Source organism: Phragmites australis, chromosome 12, assembly GCF_958298935.1.
Source record: "Phragmites australis chromosome 12, lpPhrAust1.1, whole genome shotgun sequence".
Lineage (NCBI taxonomy): Eukaryota > Viridiplantae > Streptophyta > Magnoliopsida > Poales > Poaceae > Phragmites > Phragmites australis.
Genome location: NC_084932.1, coordinates 14,115,318 through 14,126,208, shown reverse-complemented (window position 1 = coordinate 14,126,208; position 10,891 = coordinate 14,115,318). Strand labels below are relative to the sequence as shown.

The 10,891-nt window shown below is 42.0% G+C and overlaps 1 protein-coding gene across 2 annotated transcripts; it reads left to right on the top strand.

Annotated features, from left to right (window-relative positions):
* The first annotated feature begins 264 nt into the window (after positions 1 to 264).
* On the top strand, positions 265 to 9,144 carry LOC133886736 (probable inactive leucine-rich repeat receptor-like protein kinase At3g03770). 2 transcript variants are annotated; one of them, XM_062326537.1, is made up of 8 exons: positions 269 to 702; positions 1,407 to 2,937; positions 3,372 to 3,505; positions 3,704 to 3,944; positions 4,042 to 4,253; positions 4,383 to 4,429; positions 7,729 to 7,834; positions 8,700 to 9,144. In XM_062326537.1, exons 2-8 carry the CDS (start codon positions 1,599 to 1,601, stop codon positions 8,934 to 8,936), a joined length of 2,316 nt encoding a protein of 771 aa, XP_062182521.1. In that variant the 5' UTR covers positions 269 to 702; positions 1,407 to 1,598; the 3' UTR covers positions 8,937 to 9,144. The 2 variants fall into 2 exon arrangements, with proteins under 2 accessions (XP_062182522.1, XP_062182521.1); XM_062326538.1 differs by lacking the exons at positions 7,729 to 7,834; positions 8,700 to 9,144 and adding an exon at positions 7,493 to 7,703 and having other exon boundaries at positions 265 to 702.
* The last annotated feature ends 1,747 nt before the right edge of the window (positions 9,145 to 10,891 follow it).

Sequence of the window (10,891 nt, the reverse complement as noted above, 5' to 3'; positions counted from 1 at the left end):
TAGCTTCTTGAATGCAGAGGATCTCAGTCCGCTCCAGCGAGCCCCATTCCCTACCGGGCACAAAATCCCAAACTCCTTACCCCTCCCGCTCGATGGGTTGGGAATCTGGGATCCATCCAACTACCCTATACGCACGGCTTCACCAACTGCCACCAGTCAAAACGTTAAAAGCGCTGGGAACTAAAAATATTTTCACTTCCACCTCCTCCTCTCTCTCCCCTTGCTTTCGCTTTGGGGCGCTTTGGCTTCGTCCTCACCCGCTCTGGCTGCTACCGTCCAGCCGTGCCAGCCAGCCAGCCAACTACTCCCTGCACCACTGCCGGCTCTCTTGCTAGTGTTTTGAGTTTTACTCCTACTAACCACCGTGATTCACTCGTCCCAAGGTGGGGCGCACCGGTCACCGTCCAGGGGCCAATTAATGTCGCGCAGGATCGGTCCCATGTGCACCGGGGTGCCCTCCGCCTCCCACCTCTGCTGGCTCTGGACGGCAGCGTCTCTCTCACTGGCCTGCTCCACCTCTCCCTCCTTAATTCTTGCCTGCTGCTGACGCTGCTGCTGGGTGGTGAGGAGGAATGGGGAGAGAATGCTGGGGGTTCTTGGATGGATGCATTTTGGCGGAGGCTGTGAGCTGACCCGCCGAACTTGGGTGCATTTGAGCTAGCTGCGGTGGTGTTCTTTGGCTACTCGGATTGCTGCATCGAGGTTAGAGATTCTTGCTGCGGCGATGGGACTCCGAATGCCGTTTGTACTCTTTGCTAATTTGGTTCCTGACACCTTCTTGCCTCTGTCTGTGTGTGTGTGTGTGTGAGCAGTTCTTGTTTGGTCAGAAGCCCTTGTTTACCCCTCCAAGTTCGATGCATTGTTTTTCTCTTCACTTACAGCGGTTTTTTTTTTTTTGCCTTCAAGCTTGCTGCGTTTCATGGTAGGTTTCCCGGCATTTTTTTTGCTTGCAAGCTCAGATTTGTTTCTTGTTTGCTACACTAGTATTTTATGAAGTTTCCCTTAAGATTCTTGCAGACCATAGGTCTCAAACTTGAATTTTGTATTTGTGCCAACAAGCTCTTATGGTGGGGAATTTGCATTTGTAGTACAATCTGATCAATTTACTGTTGCTGTGCTCTTATCGCATATCAATGCTCTGCTCAGCTGCCCTGTCTGTCATTTTCTTTGTCGGGTCGTGTCCCAGCAGATTTGGGCTACAACCCAAATGCTTTTTATTTAAACAAAAGAAAACTAGAATTGTTGCCATGTTTTTTTCCTTCAATCTGGAGTACAAGTTCTCCCGTCCGGTCCCAAACTGGAATTTTTTATGATAAGACAGGGAATATGAGTCAGTTTAGTGCCAGATTTGCCTCGTACTTTTTTTATTACTTTCAATTTGGGCTAAACATTCTAATCTTTTTCAGGAAACTGAAGTTTGACAGTAAGCAAGGCAAAAGTTTTCTGTGACTGATTCTGACGTGCGAGATCGTTGCGCAAACAAGGTCGTGCGAGAGCAAGCAAGGTCGTTGCGCAAATCCTGGTTCTGATTCTGATTGTTCCTGTTTGGAAGTGATACAATTTACCAGGATACCAAGAAAAGGATAAGTTGTGCTCCAATGGCTTGGCAAATTAGCATCCTAGTCATGGCCACAACCTATTTGATGTTATTCCCAAGAAGCGAACAGTCTTCACAGAGTGAGCTGCTGCTGCAGCTCAGGAAGCAGCTGGAGTACCCCAGGCAGCTGGATGCATGGAGCAGCCCAAGCAGCGACCCCTGCTACACTCAACCCACTGCGGTGCTTGCCATAACGTGCGAGGGAAATGCCATCACAGAGCTTAAAATTGTAGGTGACATGATCACCAAGCCACCAAAGTTCAGCGGCTATCCTGTTCCCAATGTCACCCTCTCAGAAGCCTTCGTTCTTGACTCGTTTGTTACTACGCTGGCAAGGCTGACTACCTTGCGGGTTGTCATCCTGGTGTCTTTAGGCCTATGGGGTCCTCTCCCCGACAAGATTCACCGCTTGTCTTCGCTTGAAGTGCTTGATTTGAGCTCCAACTTTCTGTATGGATCGATCCCTCCCAAGCTGTCAGTCATGTCGAAGCTCCACACTGTGACGCTGGATGGTAACTACTTCAATGGAAGTGTACCAGACTGGCTTGATTCTTTCTCGAACCTCACTGTTCTTCGGGTGCAGAGTAACCGGCTGAAGGGGTCCATACCAACATCAATTGGCAAAGCTGCCATGCTTACGGAGTTCGCGCTTGCTGGCAATAGAATCTCAGGGGATGTTCCGAATTTAAGCAACTTAAATAAACTTGAGATGTTGGATTTAAGGGACAATGAGTTGGATGGAGAGCTTCCGGAGATGCCTACAGCATTGGTAACAATCTTACTCAGCAAGAACTCACTGAAGGGTGAAATTCCTGAGCAGTTTGGTCAATTGAATCGGCTTCAGCACCTTGATCTGTCGTTCAACTTTCTTGTGGGGAGTCCTCCTGAAGAGCTCTTTGCTCTCCCCAACATCAGTTATCTGAACTTGGCGGCAAATATGCTCAGTGGATCACTCTCGAATAGCTTAATATGCAGCAACACCCTGGGCTTTGTGGATTTGTCCACTAACCGACTCACAGGTGATCTACCTGCTTGTCTGAATGGTAATTTGAATAACAAGGTTGTTAAGTTTGGGGGGAATTGCTTTAGTGCTGACCCTGCCCACCAGCATGAAGCTAAATACTGCCAACAATCACATAAGGGGAGAGGATCAAGCAAGGATGTTGGACTTGTAGTCACTGTTGTTGGCGTATTGTTTATTGTGCTTGTGCTTTCTCTGGTGTTAATGGCTTCAAACAAAAGAAGCTGTCAGAAAGTTCTGGCAGAACAACAGTTCCTGCAAAAGCATACACAAGATAATTCAACTTCAGGAATGTCCTCAGAACTGCTAGTGAATGCAAGTAAGAGTTATTCTCAAGTATTTTGTGCAGTATATATGGGTGGCAGCTTCTTTACCTTCTTTAGAAACCCCCTTTCATCAGTTATTAAACTTTATGACGGTGACTATTTATCTCTTTACAAAAGATTGTGGAATTAGATAGTCCATTTCTCATGAGTTAAATTATGTCTGAATGAGCAAATGAGAAGTTCATATTGTTACATGTTGACCATCAGACTTGCCATTGCGTACCAATGGTCTACATTGTAATAATGTGTATTTAAATGTGCTTCAAGTGAATAACGTATGATGGTACTCTAAATTGGCAAGAAATCCTGACACTCTTTTTGCATGCATGAATACTAATTTTGCTTACTTAATTAGAAATATTTGTATCAGATGATTTATGTCCTTTTTTGTTGTCAATTCGAATAATATTCCCCTTCTTTGTTGCAGGGTGCATATCTCAAGCTATCAAGTTAGGAAAACAAATAGAGCCATCATATCGCGTATTTTCTTTAGAAGAACTCAAGGAAGCGACAAAATGCTTTGAACGGTCAGCATTTTTAGGCGAGGGAGCAATTGGAAAGGTTTGTTTGTGTATTTGTAAGATTCACATTTTGATTTACCCAAAATGTGATACAGTTAATAAATATATGTGCTATTTCTTCCATATTGAGTATGGTTAATCCATTTTTATCAAATATTTAAGTTATTCTAGATCACACTAATATCATTAGCATTTCTTCTAGCTTACTTCCATTTGTCACAACATTTCTTAATTTCAGCTATACAAGGGAAAAGTAGAGAATGGGACCCTGATTGCCATAAGATGTTTAGCACTGCACCAGCGATATTCAATCAGGAATCTAAAGCTTCGTTTAGATCTCCTTGCAAAGCTTCGCCACCCAAATTTGGTTTGCCTCTTGGGGCACTGCATTGACAGCGCGGTTGAGGAATCAAGTGTGAGGAGGGTTTTTCTTGTATATGAATATGTGCCTAGTGGAACTCTCTCTTCTTATCTCTCTGGTAATGATATAAATTTAAATATGGAGAAGTAAGTTTATATGAAACAATGTAACTTCTTTCCCATTTGTTATTGATGTTTGCCCTTTCTAATCGGCAGGCTCAAGTCCAGAAAAGACTCTGAAGTGGTGTGATAGGCTGCAAGTGCTGATTGCCATAGCTAAGGCTGTTCATTTCCTACATACAGGAATAATTCCTGGTTCCTTATATAATCGGCTAAAATCTTCTAGTATTTTGCTTGACGAACACCTTATGTCAAAGTTGAGCGACTATGGGTTATCCATAATCACAGAGGAGATATACAAACATGAGGTGGGCTTGTCATTCTGAAAGAATGATCCTCCTCTCCTCTCTTCACCTATTTATTAAATTTTAATAAAGCAACTTCAAGGGTAAAATGTTTTATTTTAACATAAATTACTTAACACCCGCTGTTTACAGGTAATAGGAGAAGGGAAAAGATACTTGCAAAATAATGCTGCAGAAATGTAAGTCCCTACTGAACAAAATTGTAGCTAAGTTTGATTTCAAATGCACAGTTAGATATAATATTTAATGAGGAGTTCAGCACTTCCATTCACTTATATCGGCTGTCACACCCGGTTTTAAGATCAAACCGAATGTAAATGAAATATATGCTAAGATCAAGTTATATACGCGTATTGACGTCATAAGTGAGTAGCAGATACCATATTCATTATTACAACGTTACTTTATTACATCAATGACCTAAGGGTCTAAAAGAAGATTACAAAGCAATGGAAAATAAATTTAGCACAACGCCTAACTCCACAGGCAATTTTTTGAAAACTTGCCCACCTAGAACTCGGCTCCATCTTATAGGAAATCCTCGTAGTCTTCACCTTCTGAGCAACAACAAGATTATGGGAGAGAGAGCAAGCGTGAGTATATGGAATACTCAGCAAGTGTAGGAAAAATATGACATAGAGGCCAAAAGTCAAGATAGGCTTAACTCATGGGTTTGTTTGCATAAATATCATATTAGTAATAAAACAGTTATAAAAGTAATCTATTTCTATGTGAATATTTCTTTAAGACATGAGTTAAGGTTCCGACCACCTTGCTCCACAACCGAGGTTTCAACCACCTCTAAACAAAGTTGACTTGAATCACAGTTCCCACCACTGTGATCCATCAGATTCAACTCAAAACCAACCCGAAAACCACCCGACTAATCATGTGAGGAGTCTATGCTGCTCATGACTATGAGCACGGCTGATATATCAGTTTTTACTCTACAGAGGTCGTACACTTTACCCACAAGACGTGTCCTCCTTCTTGCCCGTGTCGATCAAACATTTACACGCTTTCGAGGTGTGCGATCAGAATTCTACTGTAAAGCCTTTCCAACGTCTCTCTCAGCACGTGTCGATTCGCTGAGGTTTCACCATCATACATAAGTGGAGTACATCCTCCACTCCAGAAGCCCCCTCTTATGCCTTACAGTTCTAGGAAGTATACCATTCCATTCCATTCCCGTACCACCAAATGACCTCCACAATACCGAGAGGATAGCGAATTACTCGGTTAGGTCCGTCCTATACTAGGCTTGTGGTTGTACTATTTTCATAGATGGTCGCTCTACAAATCGGTCCTTAACATGGTCTGGACAAGACCACTATCATCCTAACAACAGGGTAATAACCAATATCCGACGAACCTACAATCTGCTTGAAACACATCCACAAGCTAACCATCATGCCACACTTGCTCAGACCCTAACTTCCATGTCTAAGAACTTTTACCAAAGTTCAACATTATTAACCAAAACTCATTTTTCCTATGCTATGAGTAAGCACAACTATGCATTTTCTACCTAGAACATGACAACCAGACTACGGCTACAAGGAAGGCTATAGAAAACTAGTAAACCCTAACAATGGGATATCATATTTGATGAGCATGCAATTTGTAAAACAAAAATTTATAAAAATAAGCGCAAAATGTTCAAAGACAGTTGCCTTCTCCGTTGAGTTGCTCGAAATCCCCGAAGTCTTAATCTTGGATATTCTCGAACGCCTTTGGGACAAAATCCTCTATAAGTGAGCAAACAAGCAATACTAAGAATAAACACTAAACAAAAAAAAAAACACATAAAACAAATACTATAACAAGCTAGAGCACGATTTTAGAAAGATTTAGGCGCAAGAACCGCCCAAATCGGAGCAACGATACGAAAACTATGGCTAAACGAATTTTTGATTGACTAAAAATGACAAAAACTATTTTTTGGAATTAAACCTAATTGTTAAAAGCTTAAAATATTAATTCAAAATTTTCTAGAATTATTTTATAATATAAATTGATTAAAACAATTTTATAGAATTTATTTACATTTTGCTGGAAATAAAACTAATTTATAAGCAACAAAACATGTTAAAATGATTTATTTTACTAAATAAAACATATTTAAAACCTTATCAGAATTAATCTATATTTTCTAAACCATTTTCCAAAATTAAAAATTATATTTTACACTAGAAAAAACATTAAATAACGTTTACATAAATAAAAAACAAAGCAAAAACATTTATAAATATTTATATAAACCATTTCTATTTTCTGGAATTTTTCTAAACATAAAAACTTATTTTTAGAATATTTGGATTATTGGGAATTATTTTTCTAAAGGAAATTGGATTATTGCGCAACTCTGATGTCAGCGACTGACTAGGCATGTTGACGTGGCTCTGATGTGCTGACTGGACCGCTACGTAGGACAAAAATGATGACAAGGCACGCTGATGTGGCCAAAAGGGCTGACTGGGCACTTCATTAAATCTATATCGTACACTACGGATTGGACGGCTGAGATCTAACTAACATCGAGGTATCTAACTTCTAATCCTAGCCATGCATCTAAGATCGGATGACTGAGAAGAGGGCTACCTCGGCTCCGGCTTGGATGGCGACGGCGACGAGTTCGGGACGACAGAGGACGGCTGGAGACGGGCATATAGGTTGTCACAACGGCTAGAACTCGATGACGAGCGGCGGAGCGTGGCCAGGAGACCGGGACGGAGTCAAGGAAGACCGGAACAGTTTGGCGGTGTCGTGCTTTAACAGCGAAGATTTGGCGGCCTCGGGAGCTCGATGACGGTGGTGGAACTCAACAGCGAGTGGTCGACGATGACGAGATGCGGAGGGAGAACGATGTTGAAGGCTCAAGCGGCTTAGGGGAGGCTTAGAGAGGTCCAGCGATGATGGCAGGGTGCAGCAGAGCTTCGACGACGCCACGAGAGCTCTCTGGTGAGGGGAACTCGATGGGGAAAGGGGCTTCGAGTGCGGTGGAGCAAAGGGAGGCTCGACCGAAGGTTTGATTCGGGTTTTATAGAGGGAGGAGGGTGAATCGACGAGACCGGCGGAGTTTTAACGCAGCGGCAAGAAATTAGGGTGTGGTTTACTTTCTCCCATCGTCGTTTCTTCACGAATTGATCTTGTCTTGATGGTCTTGAACGCGGGCGTCGGTTACCTTGCATGGGTGCTCCCCTTCCTTAACTCGAGCGCGTGGATGACGGGAGTCAATGCAGGCGGGTGATGCGGCAGAGAAGGAAAGGAGGGAATTCGAGGGAGAGGAGTTGACACACAGGTCCCACAAGACAGAGAGAGATCAAAGGGTGGAAAAACGGGCGTGACATCAGCACGCCAAGTGTATTTTGTGTGCATTGAAATAGGGGGAAAAGCAAATCTGCTTATAAAGTTCAAACGTGTCATTATTAATGCTGAGCCAATTCAAAAAATGTAACATATATCTGTGTTTTTGTAGGGAAAGTTTGGAGGATGATGTACACTCGTTTGGTTGTATTCTATTAGAAGTACTTATGGGTCCAAAATTACACGAAGATGGCGGTCCTTTCGTTCTAAATGAGCTGGTATGTTCCCTTTCATATTTGTACTATAAGGTTAATACTAGTGATACCTGATCGAGATTTGGGTGATGCTGAGTAGGTCGCTTATTGACAAAATGACTTTAAGCTATTTAACTACTTGAAATACCTATTCTCCTTGTTGGGATTTGACTTTATTCTGTATCGTTATCCTTTTCCCCTTATGATTTGAAGTAGCACATATGTAAAATACCTGTAATCATCTCGAGTTTGATTTCACCATTTTCCGAAAAAGGATGAGGCATATGACTCGATGCACAAATGATTAAACTGTTGTGTCATTGACCCATTTTGAGATCTTTTATCATTGCAGTTTGTGGGCATTTAGAACAATCAGACCATTTTTGTAGTGCTATCGGTTTCAGTTATGCTTTCACAATATATGGATGTTGGCATTGGTTTAGGTTCAGGCAAGCTGTATCATGATTTAGGATGTTTTCCAAAAAAGTTTAGCATAGACAGGAGGTGAGGCACCTAGAGTGTTATGTGATTTGTATTTATAAAGAAGTATGTACAGGCCGGAAAAAATATTTACAAAGGACCACAGGTCCAGAAACAAGAAAAGAGGGCACACAAGTTTGAAGAAACTATTTAGCCAATCCTGGAGTTGAGGTTTGAGGCTTTGAGCAATTAACAGGGCAAATTCTTCTTTGAATTCCTTCTTCCAAGTGCCCCAAACGAAGAGGACCCAATTCCAAAAATTGGGTCTGTGATCTAAGTTTGACTTTTCATATCTGTGTGAATTCCAACATGATGATTGATCTGATAATACCAGTACAGTTACTTCCTGTGGGAAAAAAAAACCAAAGAAGAACGAAACTATCTAAGAAACTTTTATTTGTATCTGCAGGTTGTGTCAATATCAAGCCAGGACGAGCGGGAGCAAGTTCTCGATCCGGTTGTTATTGGCACTTCTTCACATGATTCCTTATCCATGGTGGTTTCCATTATGATCAAATGCCTATCCCCCGAATCCTCAACCCGACCTTCCATCGAAGAGGTTCTCTGGAACCTGCAATATGCCGCGCAGGTCCAGGCGACAGCCGACGGTGATCAGAGATCGGAGGTTTCCTCGCAAGCTTGTTAGCATAACTGGAAATAGCAGCATGGAAATTCAAGAATGACTGAGCCGAGTGTCTTGGGAGTAATCCTGCATTTGCTATATATCTCCTCAGCGGCATTTGTATATTACAGCAGATTAAATAGCATGCCAAGTGCTGTAAGCTCGTCTGGAATATGGTGATTAGCTTGTTGTACAGACTTGTAACTTATTATGCCGGTTTCCTAGATGGATCGATCAGGGGCAACTTAGTTGTAGCACGGCTGATTAATCAGTGCGAGGACCTCCTGGTGACGGGGAACACGTCGCGCTGCTTAATCAGAGCGAGGACCTCCTGGATTGTCGCTTCTGCTGCATCTTAAATTAGTTCTGATAATACATGTACCTACGTAACGAGGAAGGCAATGGCATAGCTATCACAACCATGTTTTGACAATTCTCTTATCGAAGCCAGTCTGGCTTCGATGCTGAATGCACCCAGCCAGCCTGAATATTTTAACCCCAAGAACCTAGGTCTGTCACGAGTTCATATTGCTAGATTGCCATGGATCAGTTGAGCAATTCGTAATGGGAGAGGAAAGAAAATCAGATCTTTTATTGCCTTTGAATCTCTCGGTCCTACCTCTATTTTTAACGTTAAAAATAAGAATAGTTTAGAGAACGAAAAAACTATATCTTGCTTGAGTGTTTTGGGGCCTGATCTCACCTGATTTTTGCACCGTGTGATCTCGCCTGTTGATGCTTGCTCCAACTTTGGCTGGTTCTTCTCCAGCGATGAGAAGGTTCTCTGACGAGGTTAGGGTTAGGGTTTAAGGTTGATTCAAAGTGGGGTTCGCTGGAGTGCTCCCCGGACTTAGAGAGATGTTTGAGGTAGCAGGTCGATCAGCGGTTGTAGCAAGCGTGGGGTGGGGCAGAGAGGCGACGGGTGTGTGATTCCACATTTCCATCACCTCGTAGTTAATAAGGATAATACTTTTATATTGCCTTTGTTTACTACTAACTATGTCAGGTAAGTTGACTAATTTTCAAGATTGTGTCTCAAAGGGAGAGCTCATGAGGCTTTTTGAAGAACAACACAGCGATGCTAATGAAAAGTTGGATGAAATAATGCGTACTGTCATCAACATTGTCACGAGGATGACACATCTTGAGAGGCCACAGCCGTCACCCTGGGGACGAACATGATGCAATTCATGATAATGAAGAGTCCGTTGCTGATGTTGAAGAGGAAGATGATGGAGAAGAAGGCACCAACGACACGTAGGATGCATAGTGTGCTGCACGAAATGAAAATCTATGACACCGGCTAAATCGGAATCGCCATGGTATGGGAGGTAATAATGATAATCATCGCAATGATTGTGGTAATAATGACTCTTTTGCTAAAATGAAATTTACCATTATTCCTTTTGCTGGTCACTATGATCTTGATGCGTACTTAGATTTGGAGCTACCTGTTGAACCGAAGTTTAATTCTTATATAATCCCCGAAAACATAGAGTTAGGCTGGCTACTAATGAGTTACAAACTTTGCTCTATTCTGGTGGAATGATGTTTGTAAAACTAATGAAGTGCTTGACACATGGGAAGCTTTGAAATGTGCACTCTAGGTTTGTTCCTCCTTACTATAAGTGCAAAGTAAGGTTAAAACTATGACGTTTGAACAAAGGAAATAGGAGTGAAGAATATTATCATGAATTGCAAATGGGTTTAGCACACGCTGGGATAGTAGAGGTTGACATGATAAAATTGCTAGTTTCTTTGGATGAGTAAGACGTGGAATCCAATACATTATTGACTATAAACAGTTCAATACTACTAATTGCTTATTTCTTCTTGCTTGTAAAGCTAAAAGAAAAGTATAGGGAAGGTAACAAATGGTAAAAAATAATTTTGGTAGTGCTTCTACACCATGGTCAATACTAGGGTAAGACAAGACGTCCTCCACCACCTTGTTCCGGTCTGTTGCCCCCTCCACTTTT

Coding starts and splice junctions, on each gene's coding strand:
- LOC133886736 (XM_062326537.1), top strand. CDS start 1,599: ATGGCTTGGCAAATTAGCATCCTAGTCATGGCCACAACCTATTTGATG. Junction 3,945..4,041: donor TCTCTCTTCTTATCTCTCTG/GTAATGATATAA, acceptor TCTAATCGGCAG/GCTCAAGTCCAGAAAAGACT. Junction 7,835..8,699: donor CTTTCGTTCTAAATGAGCTG/GTATGTTCCCTT, acceptor TTGTATCTGCAG/GTTGTGTCAATATCAAGCCA.